The following is a 24340-nucleotide window of genomic DNA, read 5'->3' on the forward strand; positions in this document are numbered from 1 at the left end:
AAGACACTGACTCCATTGAGGAAAATTCACCCATTAACTGTCTCTAATTTTAAGTTTCTTTTTTTCCCTGTAGAGTGACCACTCTGGTGATGCAGGACACTCCCATAGGTGGACCTCGCTGGAGCTAGTGAAAGGCACTTATACAACTGATGATTCACCCAGTGATATTGCTGAAATTAGGCTGGATAAAGCAGTGCCCTTGAAGGTACTAAAATGGTCAATCACCCCTTAGCAACAAAAATTACACCGTTTTTTCCAAAGCCATTAAAAAATGGTTCCATTCTACAGGAGAACATGAAATATGCAGTACGCCTAAGAAATTATGGGAGTCGAACAGCTAACGGGGATGGAGGAATGACTACAGTTCAGTGTCCAGATGGTGTGACATTCACATTCAGCTCCTGCAGTTTGAGCAGTAATGGTACAAACCAAACCAGAGGGCAAATCCCACAAGTATTATACTACAGGTTTGTTGTTACTGCCTTATATGTGCTGTACTTGTACTTCATTGTTTTCTGTAATATTTGTATAAGTAGACCGTTTCTCAGTACTTATATTTGCTTGCCATTACTTTATCTCTGCATATACATATTACAGGAGTGAGTATGATGGCGACCTTCAGTCTCAGCTGTTAAGTAAAGCCAATGAAGAAGACAAAAACTGCAGCCGGGCACTTTCTGTGGTAAATGCTGTAACAAGAGCAGCAAAGGACCTACTGCACAGAGCACTTGCTGTTGATGGTGAGATTTTCCCAATTGTTTACTGGACCTGGTTGAGCTTAGCACTTTGTAATTCTTCAGGTTGCACCATGAACATCCTCAGATCTTGTGGCCTTGGTGCCTTGCTGCTTTTATTTATTTATTTATTTTTTGTTTCAATTGCCTCTCATGACATTTCTGATTTATGAAGTACTTGTGTTCCTCATAGAATAACAATTGTAGCGCATGTTTTCATAAATCTATTGTAGTTTGGTCTTTATCTGGCACTGTCCAGTCACTTTAGACACAGACTTATGTCCCTACAAATTGTGATACCACTGGGCATGGTCATTACTTTAGTCCGTTCATTCATAATAATGCTTTAGAAATAAGAGTAGCATCAAGGCATAGAGTTGAAGGAGAAATGCGCCAAAGTTGTCATGTCATTAGGAATGCAAGAATTTACTGAACAGTCAGCAGTGGTGATGGATTCTCTTTAACAGATGTACAGTAACAAATGTGTTCACATTTGAGTTCATTGTAATATGAAACGCTCATGTGATGCCTGCGTACCATGAATCACTCATTTCTATCAATTTGCCATTTTTTGTTTTGTTTTTTTTATATAGCTGATGACATTCCAGAACTGCTTAGTTCCTCCAGTCTGTTTTCAATGCTGCTTCCTCTGCTGATCGCTTATATTGGACCAGTAGCAGCTGCAATTCCTAAAGTAAGATCAAGTTTTGTGTGAGATCACTTGGGAATTAACAATCATATGCGGGGATCTAAAACCTAAAAAACGTGCATGTATTTAACTGTTTTGGAGTTGTCAGTGTTTGTTACTGTTGCCACTATAGCATAACGTTTTGTTTAACCTTTTATTATAGGCCGCTGTGGAGGTTTTTGGCCTCGTGCAACAGCTGCTACCATCGGTTGCAGTTTTAAACCAGAAATATGCACCTCCGCTCTTCAATCCAAACCAGTCCACTGACAGTACAACCGGTAATCAGCCTGAGCAGCTCTCCGCATGTACTACCTCCAATCACTATGCTGTGGTGGAAAGTGAGCACCCCTACAAAGCTGCCAATGTAATGCAATATAAGGTATGGCTTTCCTTTAGACTTTTTACCATTTCAAGTAAAATGCACCTTTGACCATTGTAGAAATCAAGAAAGAAAAAAAAATAAATCTTTTGAAAAGGAGTGGGTTTATTGCTTTGCAGCAGGCCTTATCCTTTTGTAACCACGGTAAATAAACCACAAACAGGGCTGCCTAGCTGATCCGCCAAGCTTGCATGTTTATGGTGGATTTGGAAGAAATTTCTATGTATGGCCACCTTACTGCCATAGATCATTACATAAATTTGGCGGGCTTCAGTGATTGATTGATTTGAAGGTAAAGGAAGATCACATAAATTAATATTTTAATTTCATTCACTTTGCATTTTGTTCATTTAAAAAAAAAAATTAAAATCTATTAACACTTCTATTTTTCAAAGCATTTTTACTTTGCTGCCCTTTTCTTGGCAAATAGTGTTGCACAGTGTTGCAATTCTGTAGAAGATCATAGTAACTTGTGGGAACAGTCTAGGTGATCAGTCTGAAACTTTACTCAATCAGTAAATATGGGTTTATATTTTTTTTCAGGTGTCTTTCTCAGAGTGCGTTAGATGGATATCGGTGGAGTTTGACCCACAGTGTGGCACGGCTCAGTCTGAAGATGTGTTGCGCCTTATGATCCCAGGGCGAAATGCTCAGATCTCAGGTTTTGGACCAAAGTTTCCTGTTCATGAAAGCCTTAATGCCTGGGTTGAACTGAAGAAATTCTCTGGTTCCTCTGGGTGGCCAACCGCTGTCTTAATTTTGCCAGGTAAATAAGAGGGTTTTTTTTCCCACATTTAAAATGACACTCTAAAGAGCAGCTCTCTGTTATGGCTGTGGCTAAATACTTCCTCGGTCTCCCAGTACAATATTGCAAAATTCCATCCACAGTCTCCTGACGGGGGAATAATGTGCTGTGTGATGACTTGACTGCAGCCTCTGCAGTACTATCCCCTTAAGGAATTAGAATTCGGGCATAAGCTATAGTAGATTTGTCAGATAACAGTAACCCACCCCCAGCCCGTTTTGGTCTCTGCTCCATTCCTACCACTTTCATAAAAAGTGGCAAGCCGGAGCAAAAAATATTTCAGGCAAAGGGTGCTATGCCACATTTACACCGTGGCGCGGTTTTGGAAATCGCAGCATGTTAATTATATCTACGGAAATGCCGGCGGCTTTCCCATAGATATAATGGTAACAAAGTCCGTGGAGGAAAACTCTGTGAACTTTCTGTTCAAAGTGCTGCGGGAAGAACCGTATCGCATTTTTGGCCCATGGAGCTTTAATTTCACAATGGGACAAACTGGGCAGGACTTATTTACTGCTAAAATTGCATATCTGGAAAAAATTAGCACTTTCACTTTGCACCATCCATGGTACTTTATTACTGGAAAGTGCCTGTTCTCCAAATGGACACTGCTCCCATAGATACATTTTATGAGGGGTACAGTTTCCAAAATTGGGTTCCCTTTGGAGGGTTCCCTTTGGAGGGTTTCCATTATGCTGGTACTTCAGAAGTAAAATGTGACATGGCATTTGAAGACTATTCCAACAAAAAAACAAACAAATGGGCTCCCTTTCCTTTCCAAGTCCCACAATGTGCCCATATTGCAGTACCCAACCAATTATGGGGTATGGTCGTCTTTAGTATAAATTGCATAACAAATTGTGGGGTGCCTTCTTCTCTTCTACCTCTTGTAAAGTTTTGTGGTTAAAGTGAGGTTTTATTGAAAAAAAAAATGTTCATGGTCAGTGATATCACATCAAGCACTACACCCTTGGATAAATTCCTTGAGTATCATTTCCAAAACTGAGTCAGTTTTTGGAGATCTGTGCCATGTGGGAAAAACTAGCCGTGGCAACAAATGGTTAATAACTTAGCAGCAATTCATAGTTTTATTATTGTGTGACAAACATGTAAATCCTAAAATGAATAAATGTTAAATCATAAATGCAACAGTATTGTCCATCGCCTACATATGAGTAAATGTGGCTGATTTTCTTTCCAAGAGGAAACTTTGTGAACATATCCTTAAAATACCTTATTTCATTAACATTGGCAATATACATCTCAAGCTTAGAATCTACTTTATTAACAATATTTTTAAATATATTTTCAGGAAATGAGGCTTTGTTCTCCCTCGAAACTGCATCGGATTATGTGAAAGATGAAAAAGCCTGTTTTTATGGCTTCAAGTGTTTTGCTATTGGATATGAATTTAGTCCTGGAGCGGATGAGGTTAGTTTTTATTTTTCTCCTACCTTTGCCGATTAATTTGCATCATTGAGTTGTAAAAATTTAAATATTTCAAAATGGTTAAAAATAGAAATGTTATTGTCCATAACCAAACTTTATCAGAAACAAGTTTTACAATAGCAAAAGAAATGTATATACAAATAAACTCTTGACTGGCCATAAATATAAATAGTAAACTCATCCTGAGACCTTTTCATTGCTGAATAAACTAAATCAGGGCTGTGGCACCTGATATTTTGTGTAAGTTTGGATACATACATAATAAATACATAATATGCAGTTGCTCCAAGCATAGTCGTCCATGAAGATAAATTTAATTTACAGCTTTCATTCTGATAACTAGGGCCTGTGCCCAATAACCTTGTGACTGTCATCCTGGGATGCTTAGGGCCGATCAGTAAAATTAATTCTGTGGGTCCTCTGTATACCGGGTGACTGCACATCTCCTAGTGCTTTGGTTTCCTTGTTTTGAAAATTAATATGGTCTCAGCAGTAAATACATGTAATAACTTGCCATGTCCTCTTCTTTAGCCTAAATGCAAAAAATAACAGTGAGAAGGAATACAATTTTTACTGTATGTTATGGAATAGATATTCATAAGTCTACTAGTTTTTAAAAAATTTATTTTTTCTCTTTCAGGGGATTATTCAACTTGAGAAAGAGTTGGCCAATCTGGGAGGCACATGTGCTGCAGCTTTAATGAAAAAAGATCTGGCTCTCCCCATTGGTAAGAGAAACTCATCTGATAGTCTATCATAATACAGTTGTTGGATACTTGTGACTAGTTTGTCGCAGGAACAGGGTGCCCATTGTACAGACACGTCACCATGCTGTTGCCATTTGTGTTGTCCTTGTGAAGATGTGTTGATGATGATGATAGACTTGCCTACAGTCAGCTTTTTGCTAAAAACCTGTGCATTGTTCTAAATTGCGTGAGTATCCGTCACACCTCTACATTTATTGTTCCACCATCTCATGTCCTGAGAGTTTATTTCTCTGCATTGGAACATCAGTTTAAATAAATTGATTTAAATTGTTCAACAAAAAATATTAAAATATTGTCTAAAATGCTCCCTTTCCTTGCGCTTATTCGGTTAAAATCTGCAGCTGTAGTGAAGCTCAGCATTTAGCTCTTGCAACATTGGAGTCCTGGCTTCAAACCTAACCAATGACACAGAATTTTCATGTTCTCCTTTTTGCTTGAATAGGTTTCATGCCAAAAACATAATCACATGTTAAATGGCGTCTATCATTGGCTCTAGTGATTTTTAACTAAGCATGTATTTGCATAGACTTTAGAAAGGCTATTCCAGACATGCCTTTTATTCATTAATCCTCCCAGCCGTTTTTGAATGAGCCTGCTTTTGTTGATATGCTAATTAGACACCACGGAGCACCCGGAAGTCTCTGTGATGCTCTCTGAGCACTGCTTGTGTGATATGTGTAAACAGGGGGAGGTGAGAGCAGGGAAGGTGGGTTAGGGACACTAAATCACCTGTATTAGAGGATGCAGGTGATTTAGTGTCCCTAACCTGCCTATCTTTAGGTCATACTGCTCATGTAGTGTCCCGAAACTTGCAAGCAGGTTCCCTTTTACATGGCTTCCTATAAAATTGGCGCCATTATACATTTGCACCTAGTGTTCTGAATGCAAATTTCATGGTCACTTTAGTTCTCTCATGCGCAAGGTTTTTTAGTTTTTTTTTTTTTTGTACACTTTCCCCATCAAACAGTTGTTGAAGTCATAAGTAATCTTTGTTGCTTTTGTTGCATTTTTAACTATTTTACTGGTCCTCAGTTTTTCTGAACATGGTCATTTTTCAGGGTGATTAAATGTAACTTATTTTTATGAACTAGGGAGTGAATTGGAAGAAGATCTGGAAATTGTTGAAGAGGCTGCTTTGCAGGTAAATACTGTGTACTTCTAGAATTCCTATTAGAGATGAATTGCAAGCAAAATTCTTCCATATAGGTTCCTATAGACAAATGTTGAAATTCTTATTGAAGAGAACCCATCATCTATCACAACATGTCAATTCTTTACTTGCACGCCTAATAGAAGTAATATGCTATTTCTGGTATAAGCAGGATATTTTCCTACACAAGGGTCCATTCCAACCGTTGTAAAGCTGCAGCAGGCCCAATATGCTCCGTTCGCTTTTGTAAATTCCCAGATGGCTAAGAGTGTGTATATGTTAGGAGCTCTAGGTTCACAACAGCTGGACTGCTAAAGGTTGCTGACCTCCTACCTGACAGTCTTTTACTGTTCAGTCAGTGCTGTCTAACCCCTTAGCTGCTGCAGTTTTTTGTAACTATTACCTTAGATGATACCCCATTAGAAATTAGTGAATACTATTCGAAACTCTAGTTTCAAATACTTCGCTCCCTTAGGAATGAATGGGAGCGGGCGAACTGCAAGGGGTTAAACGCCGGCCGGCGCGGCCGCTCCCATTCATTCCTATGGATCGAGGTATTCGAAACTGCAGTTTTGATTACTATTCGCTCATCTCTATACCTCATGGCTTGCTCCCCTCCCAGCCCCAATAAGTTTATGGGTGACTGAATTTCTGTGGCAACCAGGGGTTCAACATACTCCGATGATGAAAAAGTACATCCAGACATAAGCCAGTGTGTTTAACATTACAGGTTCCCTTTAAGCACTTGACCTACTGTACACTATCAGTCTTATCTTTATAGTGTTGTTTTTTCTATGTATAGGTGTGCAAAACTCATTCTGGGATTTTGGGTAAGGGCCTTGCTCTGTCACATTCGCCAACCATTATGGAGGCCCTGGAGGGAAATCTTCCACTGCAAATACAAAGCAATGAGCAGTCCTTTCTAGAAGACTTCATTACGTGTGTGCCTGGATCTAGCGGTGGGCGTTTGGCAAGGTATGCCTTCATTCTTCCTACTGTACTTTGTCTATGTATGTCTCTCTATACCTTTAAACCTCATTTAAACTTTATTCTCTTTGAAAGCCCAAACTACCACTATGTCTTGGCACTTGTCAGACCTCCATCCAGCACTTTACATGTGTGCCTTCTTGCAACTTTGCATCCAAGCATAACATTTTGTAAATAGTCAAATTCTGTATGTCACTTATTTTGTACTTGGTGACAGGAATCCTCAGTCTACATGTTGTTTTAAGTGTATCAGATCTACAGACCTCTTCGCATACCTCCACTAAAAATTATAGTTCACTTCCTTAGGTGGCTTCAACCTGACTCGTATGCTGATCCACAGAAGACATCGTTAATTCTTAATAAAGATGATATCCGATGTGGCTGGCCCACTACCATAACAGTTCAAACAAAGGATCAATATGGTGATGTTGTTCATGTACCAAATATGAAGGTATGTTCAGTGTGAAACTTTTGTTTGCCAATAACACTTGCAATGAGAAGATAATGTCCCAGTTTCTTAAAATATTTTCCATTGTTGAAGAATATTTGCTTTTAATGCTGAGTGTGTTGGAATGTAACACATTGGTGAGCTGTTAATGAAAATATTCAGTAATCTGAATCCTGTGTTACCCTTTAATCTCTTGCCATCATCTGCTGTACTGTTTCAATGGATGTCGGCACTTCGATCTTGGGCATTGCTGCTAGAACAGAGTGGGTGCCATCTTTAGTGTCTTGTCTGATCACAGGCATTAAACCTTGTTGCCGCTGCTGGCTTCCTGCAGCGACAGGAGCGTGGCAATGCTGCAGGCCCCGGCACCTGTGTCTAAAACCCCCTTCCCGACATCCGCCGTTCTATTGTCGGGATGCCGGGTCTGTAAGAATAATGGCGGCCGCTCTGCTGTAAGAATAATGCTGCCATAGCAACCGGTTCTCCACTACACGCGGAGGCCCAAAGCTAATGCCCGAAATTAGAATGCATTCTAATTGCGGGCATTAAAACTTAAACCCCCCCCCCCCCCCCCCAAGTGTAGAATACCCCCATCCCCCCCTGGGCCAGTCCCTACTGGCCCCATACCTTTAAAGTTGCAGGCCAGCTCCTGCTCGGCGAGGTTGCAGGAGCCAACCTGTTCTGGTGACAACTGGGAGCCAACTGAAGGCTCCCAGGCCTGTCACTGCTATATTACTATTGCGGCTGGTCTATGACCAGCCGTTATAGTAATGTGGATAATCTCCCATAGATAGATATATCTATATAATTTTATTTTATGTACCCAACAGATGTGGAATTTTGCAAAATGTCATTCAAAAGGAGACTTCATTTTTATTTGTTAATTTTGTCTTTTAGGTGGAAGTGAAAGCTGTCCCTGTATCACAAAAAAAGACTTCCCTGCAGCAAGAGCAAATAAAAAAGCTTCCACGTATACCAGGCAGCCCATCATCTTCTGCAACTTCAGTTACTGATATGACTTTTGGTGGCCTTCCATCACCTAAACTCGATGCTTCTTATGAACCAATGATCGTGAAGGAAGCCCGTTATATTGCAATCACAATGATGAAGGTATGGAGAAAAACTGCACCATGCTTAGATGGGCCCTGCCTTTACAACCTTTGCGTAAATCCCATAGTGCAGGCATTTCTATGAAACATTGTTTGATGTTTTATCAGTGTTATGGTCGTATTTCATTTTGATCCCAAACTGGGATTTCACCTGATTGTCTGTGCTACCGAAGTACTTAAATACCCTTTGAGGGCTAAAGATATTCCTGGCCAGGCCAAGAACAACACACACGATGTATGACACGTGCTTGAAGTTTTTTCTTCCTAGAGTGACTCCTACCGCCCTATTTATAGTTTCCACCTTCCAATGCAATCAGTTCCCCATCACATCCAACCAGAATTGCATACAGTGAGTGCACAAATACATCACCATGAAGAGTGCCATGTGCAGGCTGGGACATTCATTTGTTAGTGCTCAGGCTAACACAATGGTTTACATATGGAAGGTGAGGGTTGCTGCATAGATTAGTTTGGCAAGGCATCTACACAGAGCTGACTGGGGTCAGTGGCTAAATAGTGGTTGTGAAAAAGGCTATGCACAATTATAATGGAGAGACGTTATATAATCAGAAAATAGTCAATAAAGTAACATCAATGGTCAAACTTTCACATATTCCATATTCTTGAAATGTCCATATAATCAGAGAAAATACTACTTACTTTCAAATTATACGTTTGTAAAAGTCTATGGAGAGGAGTATGAGCAAACCCAGAGGGAAGAAACAAAGGCATACTTTGGTGTTGGTGCTAAACAGAAGCTTTCCATCACAACCATCAGTACAAGCCAGTACTTCTAACAATGTGTCTTGCTTAAGAAACCATGTAAAGAGAGAAGACGTGGACATTATTATAATTCTACATGAAGTTATGATAGCATTTACCTCTACTTCAAGGCAGGAGTGGAAAATCAAAAACTGTAAAAGATTTACAACTCTTCCCTGTTTTGGACTTGCTCCTGTTTTTTGTTTTGTTTATGATTACAGATGCAAAAGATTAAGTACAATATTGCCGCGTGAACTGCATATACACAACATAATGCAAGGAAAAAAATTACACGTTTAAATGTTTTGTTTTTTTTCTTTTAGTCTTATGAAAGTTACTCTTTTGAAGAACTTCGTTATGCCTCACCAATGCCCAAAAGGTAGGTATCGGGAAAATTATGTTCTGCAATGTTTTTTTTTATTTTTTTTTTCTGCTTTTGAAAATATCACAAACCAAATAATTTGTGTTGTCAATTGGTGCTAATTTTTATAATGATAAAATTTTAATTTTTTTTTAAAAAGTACCCATTATAGTCGAGACAATTTGTATTCCATTACTACGATAAATCAATGAATGAAATTCATTATAAAGACACTTGTCTTCAGATTATTAGTTTATATTCACTATAACGTCACAAAGCATATGCATGCATTTTTGTGATCAGATTTACAGAACTGTGCTAGTTAATAACTAATTTTCATAAATTTCTTTTTTGTGTCTACATTCTACATGTTGCGTTTTGATATTAATGCTTTTTATAAGGTATACCGTTTCTCTTAACAGGCCAAGTGAAAATATGTTAATTCGTGTCAACAATGACGGCACCTATTGTGCAAACTGGACTCCTGGTGCTGTTGGGCTTTATACTATACATGTCACAATAGATGGAATAGAGATTGGTAATGTAGTCTGTTTTACATTTCTATGTAGGAAAGGGGCTATTCAACCAAAATTGCAATGTGTCAGTCTCTATCTGTTCTTTTTCTTGCTGCTTTTTTCAGTCTGGGGGTCTGCATGAAACTTCTGTCACAGTTACTGCAGTTTTTTTTTAACCCAGCTTGTGTCATGCAGTTATTGTGTACTGTAACTTTCAGAACTCAGTAGTGTCATGGCAATAGTAAACTTCTTAATAAATTTTATAAAGAAAAAATTCTTCTGTTTCCCTTTTCCTGTATTTGATTACAGTTTCTAAATTTATAGGTAAGATTTGTGCTCCATACACAGCTTATAGTTCAGGCCTTTGAAGTCCACAGAGAAGGTAGGAGGAAGACAAGTAGATAGAGGGAGCAAAGAGATAAGGTGACCCAGCTAAAGCTTCTTGTGAGGTTCTTCTCTCCACAGAGTTGGGTTAGCAGGTGAAATGTTATCTAGCTCTGCAAGGAGATAAAACTTGGGGCTTTAGTTATGTAGTCTTAGCTTTCTTACTACTTTGGTCTGATGATCTTCTCATCCTCCTTCCTTTCTCCATAGACTTCAGTGGGCTGAGTGTGGATTTTATCTGTGCATTCAGAAACCGCAGTCTCTACAGGGTGCAGGGAAATAACAGGAGATTGAAGCATTTTTTTTTTTAATAAAATATATTCCAAAGTTTACTGCAGTTCCCTACACACCTGATTTAAGAACGTTATCATAAATGTTTAGGTACGTTTTGAAATGAAGAATATTATTCATCCTCTCCAATTGTAGACTTTGGGGTATGTAAGTTTATTTAGAAGAATGAAGAGGGCGGTAATTACACCGTCCTCCCATCAGGCAGAGAATATACTGGCTCTAGACGCTCATATGATGCTATAAGGTATCTTTTTGGAAAGATAACATTTCACAGAGGAAGCGTAAACTGGGAGCAATACAAAAGTCAAGATTAGTTTCTGATAAGTAGAGCAAAAGCTGAGCTGCAGAGGAGTGAGTGCAATATGCAGAATGCTGTCAGTTCCAAGTGTGATAGACATTCAGGGGGGCAGTGATGTGATGGAAAGATTTTGTTTTCTCTGGACTTCTTCATAAATGCTTTAGTATCCTTATCACTCACTCATCCACTTTCTAATAAAGTGAACACTGGAGTGCATTGAACTGTATGATCTGCAGCTTTACTTCACTTGTTAATATTAACAGCTTTGTGCTACAGAAAGTTGCAGTTTGTCTAGCTTTAATCTTTTTAACAAAGCTTTCTTTTTCACTACCATTGTACACTATTATATATGCTTTGTGTTCTACTATTTTGTATAGATGCAGGTTTAGAAGTCAAAGTAAAAGATCCACCTAAAGGAATGATACCACCGGGGACACAGTTGGTAAAACCAAAAGCAGAGCCTCAGCCTAACAAGGTAGAATATTCCTTTGCTCGAGCTTAGTTCCTTGTATCTGCTTTGATTAACTTGGATACGGGTTGCTGTCTACTACTATAATCTATTTTCACAGAACTTTTTTTTTTTTTTTTTCTATGCCCCTGTCTTGTGTTTACAAGTGTGCATAAGTGCTGCAATGCAAATGTACAAATATCTCTCTACAAGTTGCTCCAACCTGCTCATATGGAATTAATTTTTAAAGGGGAAGGATGGAAAAACTTATTAGATGGGTAGCACACTGACCTTATTGAATCAGTCGGGGAACAAAAAGATTCTTTTTTTTAATAAAACTTTGGATAGTTATTTTTGACAATTGCTATTGTGACTGACTACACTTGGCATAAATGTTTTCCTGTGCTTTTAGACAGCCTATAGTTGTGTTTATGCAGAGTCCAAAATTCATGAATGTAATGTTTAAATCAGTAGGTAATTAAAGCTTAAATATTGGTGACAGTCTTTATTCTTAATCATTTGCAAATTGATGCAATATTGAATGCATACACTGTTCCTGCCCGATTACCCTTCCACATTAAGGAAATTTGGGAGTTTCTGACCATTGCCAGACCATAGAAAGTTGTTGAATCCATGGTCATATCTATTGGCTACCGGTCCAAACTTTGCTGGTATGCGTCCTGGTGCCATTAGTGTCAGCACCAATATGCTGGCACTATCAGAAGGATGGGCCTTGCAGCTTGGGGGGTCACCACTGGGCTGTGAGGAACACTACCCCCCCCTCTCCCCAAAACAGTACTCTTCCATAGCCTTGTACTGTCAGGGAGTGTTCCTTACATCCCTGTGATGTTGCTTGGCTGTGCGGCCTGCCCTTCTGACAGTGGAGGCATATTGGTGCTGAAACTAGCGGCATCAATACCTGAGGCCCGAGGGGAATAGTGAAAAAGCTGACAGTGCACTGAATTCAGTGCACATCCGCTTTCTAGCAGTTTATAATACCAGCAATGTCAGAGACATGAAAGGTCATATTTAAAACAACATTTTTAATTATTCACATTTGCAAAAATGTGTTAACTTTTTCAACAATTTTTTTATTTATTATTACTATTGTTGTATTCATGTTAAAAACCTATTAAAGGGTCACTGGCTTACGGTGAGTTCACATCTGCGCCTTATCTCCGTTTTGCAGGTTTCCGTCTTCTGCCCGAGAAACTGGACAGGAGACTGAAACCCGGGGGTCAGTTTTCAAACCCATTTGAATGGGTTTCAAAGTGACCGCCTGTGCACGTCTTCTGCCTGTCCGCAGCGAAACTTTGTTTTGTTTTTTAAACCGGAAACAATGTCCTGCATGTCCAACTTTGTGTCCGGTTAAAAAACTGTTTCGCCGCTCACGGGTAAGTAAAAAGTAAAAACTGCCCGCTGGGTTTGTCTTCTGTCCAGTTTCTCAGGCAGAAGATGGAAACCGGGTGGATTGTTTAAAGCGCAGACCAGACGCAGGTGTGAACCCGCCCTCGTTTCTACTAGATTTCTGTTAACTTAAGTCATGAAATGTGTACAAAGAAAACATATGTTGTCTACATTTAAGAATGTTTACTTATACAGTTTAGGTTAAAAACAAGTGTGAGGATGAAGTGGAATTCCCAGCACAGCTTGGTTTTGTCAGTCCATTGCTCAGGATGTTGTGTGGAATTCTGCCTCAAAGTGTTTGTGGCGCTGATGAACAATTCTGCTCTTTTATTTAACTATTGCATTGTTCTGGGAAACTAGCAACAACCTGTAACTTTTTTGGTCTAACCTTAGTTTTATTGAGCTGTCATAATTTCACGCTTTGTTTTTGTTGTGCTTTTGCGCTTAGGTTTTTCTCTTCTTTCTGTCTACCTCTGCTTCATAGGTTCGCAAATTTGTCGCGAAGGACAGTGCAGGGCTCCGTATTCGTAGCCACCCTTCCCTTCAGAGTGAGCAGATAGGCATAGTGAAAGTCAATGGAACCATCGCTTTTGTTGATGAGGTAATTCCTTTGACCTTTTTGTTAAGGGTATTTCATTTATCATGGCAGACAATAATATATTATAGGCCATTTATCTTACAAAGGACCTTTTAAAGCTAATGTCTTTAAATGTTTTTAATAGTCATTCACAGTAACACTGCAGTTAGGCAGTTGTGATTTCAGATAAAGCATTACATGTACACTGATGTTTTCTGTTGCTGTACGCTACAATACAATACTCCTAACATATACATTTAGCCATACATTTTTGCCTTATTCTGTGAAGTTAGACACGTTCAGCCCTGCTTTCTTCCATTCTCTTTTCTTATAGTCATTTGAGCATTGCCCTCCTGTTCCCTCCTCACGATTCACTCCCCTCACGACACGTCACGTGTGTCACTGGTGATGCATGTGTCTCACATCCCCACACTTGTGCTTCACATCTGCCACTGGCTTTTACAAAGAGCCTTGTAGGACTTGCTAACCAAAAAGTAGTTACAGGAGAGCATGGCTCGCTATTGTTGCTTGTTTCCCATCTAGATCCACAATGATGATGGTGTGTGGCTAAGGCTGAATGATGAGACAATAAAGAAGTATGTTCCTAACATGAATGGTTACAATGAAGCTTGGTGCCTGTCTTTTAATCAGCATCTTGGCAAGAGTCTCCTGGCTCCTGTTGATGTAAGTAAAAGGCACCCCTACCAGAGTGCTGTAGAGGCTCCTCTGTGAAACGCTCATGTCATTTCAAGTGATTTCATTCATTGTCAATTTTTGGTATCTAAAATATGGGTCAGAATTTATTAACCTTGTGCAGATATTCATTTGATTTGAATACAGGCATTTGTATAGACATGTACTGTCTGCTTCGGCATCAACAAGGAATGATCACTACATCACAGTATCACCATGCTTGTTTTAGTTTTACACCTTTGTTGGTTATGCTGTCTTTTTATTTATTTTTAATCCATAGGGATCTTTTTGTACGTATATGCATAGTGATCTGTATATGGCTGTAGAGTTTATTCACCAATAGACCACATAGCTATAGAAAATAACTGTAGCACTTTTTTCTGCATATCTTAAGACCGTAAATGGTTTTAAGTGTCTTGTTTGTCATCACACTACTATTACTCTGTAACTGTTTTTTTTACAACTTTTCCCCTGCAGTTCAGCAAAACCCTCTTTCCCAAATCTACTATTTGCAGTGCTTTAGCTGATGCGGAATGTAGCCTAGACAAAGTCTGCTGTAAAATTCCCTGTCATGAAACACAAAAACCTAAACCTTTTTCATGTACGGAGTAAAAAATGCAAGAAACACAATCTTGCCCTTTATCAAAACAATTGGTTTCAATCCTAGCCCTGTAACCCCTGGCCCCCTTTTCTCTTCGTCATTTCTGTGAGCGCTGAGCCTGGCCATATTGGTCAACATCCTGAAGTTTTTATTCCCTGATGTATCCTATAATATCCACCACTTCTGCTTTGTTGCTGAAATACTATATACTAGTGGCAACTGATATTCATGTGGTTTGAGTTTTTACATTTTAACTTACTTTTGATTGAAAATATGGGAAGGTAATTCAGTATTCCTATGTTAGCACCTGCATCCACATTGCCCTCTCACATACATACAGGGTATTGCTGTCTATCATTATGTATGGTGCTCACTATTATCCATTGTTTTTGTCCATTATCATTTGCTGTGATATGGATAGCCTCTGCTGAAATGTTGCTACTTAACAAATAAGCTGATCCCAAAAATACCAATGCTGGTTCTACTTTTTATGATACTTCAAGGTAAGGTTTAGTATGTATGTGGCTATGTAGATTGCATAACTTCTAATAGATGACATTATGCCTGTTTTATTCCATCATGGTTAGGGTCACATTTACTGCCATGCCAGATGACTATTTTTAAGACTGATGATTTGACATGCTGTAAGTCACTGCATTGAGCCTTGTGTTGTGCTATATGAAGTCTCCCAGCATTACAACCTGAGGTTTGCAGTCAACATGACTAGTCAGATGTGGAAGAACCAGATTTGTATAGGATAAGCCAAAGTTGGTAATTGACAGTGTAGGCAAACACTTTGAATTTGTCTTTAGGTTATTTGTTTATTTATTTTGGATAAACTTGTACAATTTGATGCAAACTTTTAATGGGTACATTTTTATGCAACTCTTTTGACCCATTTAGCTATAGTCCTATTTCTAGGCTTTCAAAGTGTTAGTTTACGGATGAGTCCTTTTAAATACTTATTTTACGACAGTGGCCAAACTGGCTTGTAATATGGGCAGCTGTGCTTGATCTTGTGGACTTTCTGCCATTACATGTGACATTTTATGTCCTCTTGGTTGGCCTGTAGTATATAGGTTTTACCTGTTTGGTAGAGAAGCTCAAGGGGGTTACAAGAAGCTGAAACCTAAGTGAAAAAACAAGGTGGAGATTTAGCTTTCTGCCCTGCAGTTGAGTTGGATTCTTCTAGCAGTTACCAGGAAACTTTCCAGTTATGGCATAAGAAAATTGATATTGATGCAATTTTCTAAATATGCCTGTCGAGTATTTGTATTTTGGCTATCTGGCATTAATAGATGTGGCTTTCAGAAACTTTTAGCCAAAGCAGAGAACGTCTAAGAAGTGTGTTCCTTTGTCATCTGCATGAAGTGATCACTTGTTAACGGTTTCCCCACCAACAGAAAGTAAAACCAGACCCTTTCTTCCGAATTCTAAGCATGTCCAGACAGCAATGTTCTACTAACAGCACATACTGACCTGCGGTACAGATTATTACGCTGAGAGAGAGCTGCTGCCAACCCATAGCAATTACCCAATGAATTCCAGAAAGGCACCATTTTGGGCAAATCCACTACTGATTTACTACAATGGGAAAACTGCTACAGTTACATGTCATTTGGAACCAGCCTTATAGTTTTGGTCACGTCGTGTAGAATGGGTCTAGTTAGAATTGGCAGGCAGATCATAAGGTTGTGCCTTCATTTACTGAAAAGATTTAATGGCTGAATAAGATATTCTGAATAAGGCTAGGACTTTACTGTGACTTTTTGCAGCACAACATTTTAATCTACAGGTTATGCAATAAATATCTGATAGACTCTCCGATAGAGGGAAATGACATTCATGACATCTTCGTTCTTTACCTGCACACAGCAGTCGGTGGTGGTGGGTTACAACTTTTTATTTAGTTTTCCTCTGTGGACTTTATTTCCATTATACCTATACGAAAACCGCCTTTGTTTTCGTACGTATAATTAACTTTTTCCAAAACTGCAGTGTGTTTGCTGCATGCATTTTTCTGCATCGTGTGGATGAGATTCACTTTACAGGGACTGTAAAATGCTGCCTAAAGCCAAGGCCCCATGTTGCGGAAAAGTTACTTTGGATCAAAAAAACCTCCAAAAAACAAAGTCAGAAGTGGATTTAACAGAAGGGAAACATCTAAGAGCTTCCTCAATATTTCCCATTCATTTTCAAGCCATTCCTGACATTGGCTCAAAAAGCCGCAGCAAAAAATGCTGCGTTTCTGCAAAATGGGGCCTTGGCCTCAAGGTGTTTTCTAGCTCCGAATGGATTTTTCATACTGAGAACAAATCCACAAAATAGGTCTTCGGTATTTAATCTGGGGGATTCTACCCCTGGACCTCATCTCTACTTCACATAGACTCCGGTGGCAGAATTTAGGCTCTCTTCACATTGGCGTTTCTAGATCGTGCCAGATCCTATTGGTCTATGGGCCTGTAAGTTTCTAGTAGTAATTTATTTTACCATGCAGAATAGTGTACTAAACTCTCCCATTTTACCCATAACCATTTAAATGGATAGATGAAATTGTTTATTTCTGTAAATCTAAAAACATCTATTATATTTTTGCTTAAGTGTGTAAAATTTACCAAAAATTGGCTTCATAGGGACATTGATTCTGTATAAAAGCTACGGTGATTTATCCTAAACCAGTTGTTGAAGGGAACGCTTTAGGTGTTGTGCTCGGCCTGACGTGGCAGTGCATAACTCGGGGAATCGCACCCTTTTTTGTCCTCTACTAGGCATTACTCAGTTTTTCTTAGACTTCTTTAGGATTCCACTACTTCCTGTAAATCTGCGCTGAGCTGTTCATTAAATGGCATGACACACTACATCCCTACCAAACGTTATTCTAACCTGTATTGCAATTGATACAACGCTTCAAGTCTGAACTAAACAATATGCTATATACTCCAGAGAAATGCTGAGTCTTCTATTCTGTGTTTTCCTTTGCATTGATGGTGTTTTGTGTAATTCGCTGCTCCTTCTTTTTCGATTTTCTCTGTCAATATTTTCTGTCTAAACTTCTGCTGCTCAGAATATCTTTTATGCTAGCCAAGGAACCAGGGATTTGGACTTTTTGTCTTGGACTTCCAAAACCTTTTTTCCTCAGGTGAGTTCTTTTTTCTCAGCAGTCTTTTATATTCTTTCATGCTAAAACTTATTAATGTTTGTCCTCACATTAGTTTTATTCTGCTGTCCTGTCTTGTGTAGTACAAGTAAAACATCCACAGAGTGTTCACAAATGTGCAAGGGTATACTCATTGTCTAATATTCAGACCGTCCTAATCACATTAGCTGATGTTGAATGTTCTGACTTTGCACCGGAATTTTGTGCCAAAATTTTGGTATATTTTAGGCCAATATCACTTTTCAGCAAGCCATACCTGTTTCCTAATAATATTTCTGTGCTGTCACTTAAAGGATCTTTCATGTTCTCGGGCACATGCGGTTTTATATACCGCTAGAAAGCCGATCTGCTGAATTCAGCACACTGTCTTCTTTCCCGTTATGTGCCCCGGGGGAAGAGCTATCTGTGCCGTTACCGATAGCGCTTTGGTGTCAGAAGGGCATTTGACAATGTGTGTCCATAGTGCTGTACTGTCAGAGGGGGTGTTCCTTACCACCCAGCCATTACACAGAGTGCTAAGGAACACCCACTCCTGACAGTACTCTTTCATAAACTAGTGGGGGGTATTCCTCATAGCTCAGTCATTGCTGAATTCAGCGCACGGTCTGCTTTCTAGCGGTATATAAAACCGCATGTGCCCGAGGCCATGAAAGGTTCTCTTTAAAGATTCCCCGCCACCCTTATTATATTCCGTTCATACATGCGTTTTGCTGAAAGACTTCAACCTGTGCATTTCACGTCCTATGTCATCCCTGCTACCTCTTGTCACCCCTCTACCTCTTAGATTGTAAGCTTGAGAGCAGGGTCCTCAGTCCTGTTGTGTTAAATTGACTTCTTGCTCTGTAATGTCTCATTTTATCTCTACTTGAACCCTACAATTTGTAGATTGCTGCGGAATATGCTGGCACTATATAAATGTAAAATAATAACCATGTTTTGTTAACTCCTTTATAACCACAGTAAGTCTAGTTAAGTGGTGAGAGAAAAGTAATGCATTTACTGCACAGGATAAACATCCTTATTCATATAGATGAGGGTTCCCCAGTGGCCTGATTTTAGATTTGCAGAGTGCAAGAGGTCGTGGCAGGCTGTTCTCCCAGCATCCTCTGCTAACACAATTTTGTCACGTGACGCCCACTATACTCTATGTACAAGCAACAGGAATACAGCAGGGTTGGGGATTTCACTAAGAACCAGAGGCTGAGCACAGAGACTTCTAGCAGGATGCTATAATCTGCGAAGGTGCTGAGTGACCCTCCTCTATATGGATGTTTATCCACTGTGATAACTTTTCTCTCTCCATATGACCCCTTTTAAATATGCACTGCAGGTTGTTTCCTGGGGATGAGGTCTGTTGGAAATTTTGCCGTGAATTACAGTTCCTGCAAAGTGCATAAGATTAATCAGATCTTGTCAACATGCTTCAGAAGTGTCCTGCTCACCGCCAGATTTTACCTGTTGTGTCTCTGCACACAGGAAGTGCCTGATCAACCAGTCACTAGCCGCAACAATAACCTGCCGCAACAGTGATTGGCTGAGCAGGCATCATCTGAACTGGAATGGCAGGAGGTCAGATTGGGGGTTTTCTCTTCATTTTTCTTTTTTTTTTTTTTTTTAATTTATTTTTTTTATTTTGAGCAGTTTAGCTATTTTTGTCTAAGATAGTAAACTTGGGGGTACCCATTGAAACGTTAGACTAAGGTCCGGTTCACATCTGCACATGAGTTTCCGTTCGGGGATTCCCCTTGGGAACCCCCTGAACGAAAACCTAGTCTGCATTAAAAAGCTGTTACCTTGGGAGACCCGCGTACCCCATAGACTATAATGCAGTCAGTGTGGTTTCCGCACAATAAAAAATACTAAGAGAAAAGTGCTACTTGCAGAGAGGGGAACATAGTCTCCGAACGCAGATGTGTACCAGGCCTAAGGGAATTTGTCAATGAACGCTAGTTTGTATAAACCTACTTTACAGATAATACCAGCTAATTATTCAATGCTTACCTCCAATTACATAACAACTTTCATAAATGAATAACGCAGACAGATATAAGATGGACTCTATGTAAATATACAGTCTGAGTGAAGATGAGGAGTAGAGCAGCCTGATAAGTTAAAAAGAAAAAGGATTTCTTTAATAAAGATATGTTACAAAGTTTTATATTCACCTGTGCTATTTAATTATGAAATATTATTTTATAATTGGAGGTACACTTTTTAAATTGGAAATATCACTAAAATAGATTTCCACACGTGCAATCTTTACATTCTGTACAAATCCATATTCTGTGCAGTTTCTGGTTCACTGTCCACTTTTAACTCTTAAAAGTCTGTAGTCTGCATTTTATTTGGTTTTAGACTTGAACCTGAGATTGTAATATGTATTCTTTTATTCCTGTGTGTGTATTCCAAGCTACCAAAATCCTTCTAGAAGTGGATGACGTTGTGTACATGGACACGTGTACAAGTCTTGTAACTACATTAGTAGCATTGGCTTTGTGATGTTTTATTCCGCAGGGTCACTTACACTTTATGCTATGAATAAGGGCATTATATGTCTGAATTGCATAGGCATTTTTTTTTCTTTACTACTCACTAAAATTGTGAAATTGTAATATGCACTGAATAAAATGATCAGGACCGGTTGAATACCCTTCTCATATTTAATGGCATTTGTATTTTCTGGTGGATGATCACATTTTTTGCTTATATTGCAATTCTTTTCTTTTTATATTTTTATTTTGAGCCTTTTAAAAACTCAGTATACAGTGTGTGAAAGGCAGTACAATAACTACAAGCTAAAGGAGTTATAATGTTATGGATACCTATCCACAAGATAGGGGATAAATGTCCGATTGCTGGAGATCTGACTATTTGGGTCCACTAGTAATCAGGAGAAGTGTGTTTGCGTGACCGGCGCTCCATTCACTTTTATGGGTCTTCGGGCATTGCTGAAGATTACAGTCCTGGCAGCCCCATAGGAGGGAAATAGAGCGGCTATCCTGTGGATAAGGAATAAGTGTCTTTAACAGCACAACCCCTTTATCAAAAGGAAAAGCAGCATTTACTGTGGCACTACAAAAAGGAAGGGACATGGGGTAAAACAAAAGTATACAATGTTCATTGCATTATAGTTGGTTTCAATTCTAAATGGTGAAAGTTCTACCTGAGTGAGTTAAACATGGTGGGTATAGGGAAAGCAGTGACGGTGACTCAGGTGCTATTGGCATTCGCTGACCGCCGATTTAGACTAATAAGGGGGACGGGGAGTTGTGTATTGCGTGATGTCGGGTGGTTGTATGAGTGTTTTGTTTTATTTGTTATAAGCACAATGCTGAAAAAATCTGTTGAATTTTTATAGAATCAGCACTGGACAGTATGATAGATTTCTCGCTTTGTTCTCTTTTCCAGGAGCAGCTGGAAAATGCAGAGGATATGTTGAAAGACTTCAGTGTTCGTTGTACCCAAGAAATGAGCATGCGAGAGCATGATGTCCCAGTACTCAGGGGTGGGCCAGGATTCTACAAGGTAGTGAAAACTGGGCCATCCGGTCATAACATCAGAAGTTGCCCAAACCTAAGAGGTATCCCAATTGGAATGTTAGTACTGGGAAACAAAGTCAAGGCTGTCGGCGAGGTATGGACTTGTGACTTATCTGATACTGCTTTTGTCATGCAAATGCCAAAGCAAAGTACCATTTAATTTCCTAGACTCTTTCCATTTTGTGCTCGTATGTGCCAAGTTTGTGACTTTGCTAGTTGGAGTATTCACTAACCCCAGTTCTTGAAATTAGAATTAATTTCTTGGTATGGGTGCAAGTTTCGTTTTGACTTGCTGTTAATGGAAGAAACATCCATTTCTTCTCTTTCGAGTGTTGCCTTTGAAATGTTTAATTTTCAGCGTTTGTGATTTTGCTCCAGGGTGTAGTGTGTCATGCTATTTCTATATACAACATCTGAAAAGTGGATGCTGTGGTGTAAATTAGGACCTGCAAAGCTTGCATTTTTGCTGGATTGTTTTTATGCTGGCTGTGATACTACTGCCTTAAATCCTGATGTTCACAAATTTTCTGTATTCCTTAATTGCTTCAATTCTGTTCCTTGCTAGGCTGACTTGTTATTCAGGAATCTAATACCTTAGCATGCATTCATTGTGTTTCATCATATTAGGCTCTACAACTGCATGAACGCCATGAATCTTGTGGTTTGTGTCTCTGTACCAGGTGGTCAGTTCAGAAGGAACTTGGGTACAGCTGGACAAGAACAGCATGGTAGAATACTGTGAGAATGATGAAGGGGAAGCTTGGTCCTTGGCTAGAGATGCTGGTGGCAATCAATATCTCCGTCATGAGGATGGCAAGTTGAAAACGTTTACTTCTTGTATTTAATAGTTATTATAATACTAGGATGTCTGTCCATATCATTTATTGAAAAAAAAAAAAAGGAAATACTTCATCCCTCATTCGATCCATTCGCTATAGTTGGCGCTGTGTGTCCAGCAGCCATGCTTTGTACAATGTATTACAACACCTAACATGAAGGGATTATTCTGCCAGGCTCACAGTAAGAACTTTAAAGTGTATGCAACGATGGGTTCATGAGGAATAACACTATTACTAGCAGTTATATGAATATATTTTGCAATTTTATTTATTTTTAATACCAATTTTCACTTCTGCAAGGCTCCATTATGTTGAATGAGATTGTAACTGAGTGTTGTCTAGTGCAGTTATATACAGTACTTATTGGTATATTTGTTCACTGATAACTGCTGTATAAATGCTCTAGATTCTAGGCAGCATTTTGATAATGTATACAGAGAAGGGGGTGGTAGGGGAGCAGCAATGGACAGATCGGGTGCCTCTTGCATGGATATAGAAAAGCATCTTATTCTTTAGTTAGCCATTTTGGTGGGCTAGAATTATAATAATTAGAGTACCTTGACTAGACCTGACACAGTAAGCTGCTGTATGGTAGGTTTATAGTTCTGTATCCATTTAGCAGTGACTGACTGTCTGGTTTTCATTATACAGAACAAGCTTTGGATCAAGGCTCTCAAACGCCACCTCCGAGCCCATTTTCCATTCAGATATTTCGCCGTAGTGCAAGTGGAAACATTGTGCCAGGATTTGATTATGGTCTGGGAAATAACAAAGGTATGTTTCTACCTAGTAGCCACCAAATCCTCTTGCTTCACTTTACAGTGCTCTTAGCGAATGCGATTAAGTGGTAAGTAATACAATTTGGTTTTAAGTTGGTTTCATCTAGTCTCGTAGAAACCTCTAGATGTGCAGACCTGGAAGCTTTCATGTATCCTCATGGCTGGTGAGAGTGTATCTGTTACCTGGTTGTACACACAAAGGAGTACCTCCCTGGCTTCCTTATCTCAGGAATCAGATCTTTCCCCATAACATATTTCATTGGAAGCTAAAACCTTTGCTTATTGAAGTGTACCGCAATTATATAGAAAAAAAAACTTTCATAGAAAAGGAAAGTACACAAAAATAATTTCTCCAGATAAATGAAGCAGATTCTGTCTGTAAATGGCAGCATGGACCAGCCACGACTTGTTGTGGGCTGCGCAGTGTACAGTATCTTACAAGATGGAGTAAGAAGATGCGTCTCCTAATGTACAGCAATAAACAGCTCGCGGCATGGAGTGCCAGCATTATACTAAAATACCAGTTGGAAACTTCACGCAACTTTCCTCAGATTTGAAGCTGAAAGTCTGCCTGAGATGGATAGAGAAATGTTTCTCTCCAATAATTTTTTTCAGCAGGCATGTCCAACTAAGTCCAGACGTAGTAATAAGCATTTGTCAACAGAAAAAAACTTTCTACTGGCTGTGCTATTGTCATACATTCTTGGCAATTAGTGCTGTGTAGAGATTTTGCTGAGGTGTATCCAAAATGTATACACTAAAAATATTTCCCAACATATACCTTTGATGTTTCACTGAATGCTCATGCATTTGACTTTACTACAGGACTCTTTCTTGCATTGACACACTTGATCACTGCAGCCCATTATGGCTGACCAGACGTAAGCCCTGCAGCACAGTAAACAAGCACCAGCAGGGAGCTCCCGGGCACAATTGCCTCCCCCTTCCATACTTACCGTATTTTTCGGACTATAAGACGCATAACCTAGGTTTTAGAGGAGGAAAATAGGGAAAAAAAATTTTGAAGCAAAAACTGGTAAAATATTTAATATATGGGAGTTGTAGTTTTGCAACAGCTGCAAGGCCACATTGACAGGTGACCCTGCAGCTGTACGGGGATGTATAGGGTGTTTTTTTTGCGGGGCCAGCTGTACTTTTTAGTTATACCATTTT

At 39.3% G+C, this 24340-nt stretch overlaps 1 protein-coding gene across 2 annotated transcripts in view; it reads left to right on the forward strand.

Moving 5' to 3' along the window:
- The window catches only part of MYCBP2 (MYC binding protein 2), a 149555-nt gene that overhangs the window by 90036 nt on the left and 35179 nt on the right, over positions 1-24340 (forward strand). The window contains exons 36-56 of one of the 2 annotated variants that reach the window (XM_075265389.1): positions 74-205; positions 289-467; positions 598-740; positions 1328-1428; positions 1586-1801; positions 2345-2567; positions 3919-4037; positions 4696-4783; positions 5914-5963; positions 6775-6947; positions 7266-7410; positions 8305-8517; positions 9602-9657; positions 10062-10177; positions 11505-11602; positions 13467-13583; positions 14103-14243; positions 17918-17992; positions 21419-21643; positions 22230-22362; positions 23040-23162. In XM_075265389.1, the coding sequence (XP_075121490.1) occupies positions 74-205; positions 289-467; positions 598-740; positions 1328-1428; positions 1586-1801; positions 2345-2567; positions 3919-4037; positions 4696-4783; positions 5914-5963; positions 6775-6947; positions 7266-7410; positions 8305-8517; positions 9602-9657; positions 10062-10177; positions 11505-11602; positions 13467-13583; positions 14103-14243; positions 17918-17992; positions 21419-21643; positions 22230-22362; positions 23040-23162 (2866 nt within the window). The remainder of the gene's footprint in view (positions 1-73; positions 206-288; positions 468-597; positions 741-1327; positions 1429-1585; positions 1802-2344; positions 2568-3918; positions 4038-4695; positions 4784-5913; positions 5964-6774; positions 6948-7265; positions 7411-8304; positions 8518-9601; positions 9658-10061; positions 10178-11504; positions 11603-13466; positions 13584-14102; positions 14244-17917; positions 17993-21418; positions 21644-22229; positions 22363-23039; positions 23163-24340) is intronic. The other variant, XM_075265391.1, reaches the window with a different exon arrangement.

This window comes from Leptodactylus fuscus, chromosome 2 (assembly GCF_031893055.1).
Source record: "Leptodactylus fuscus isolate aLepFus1 chromosome 2, aLepFus1.hap2, whole genome shotgun sequence".
Taxonomy (NCBI): domain Eukaryota; kingdom Metazoa; phylum Chordata; class Amphibia; order Anura; family Leptodactylidae; genus Leptodactylus; species Leptodactylus fuscus.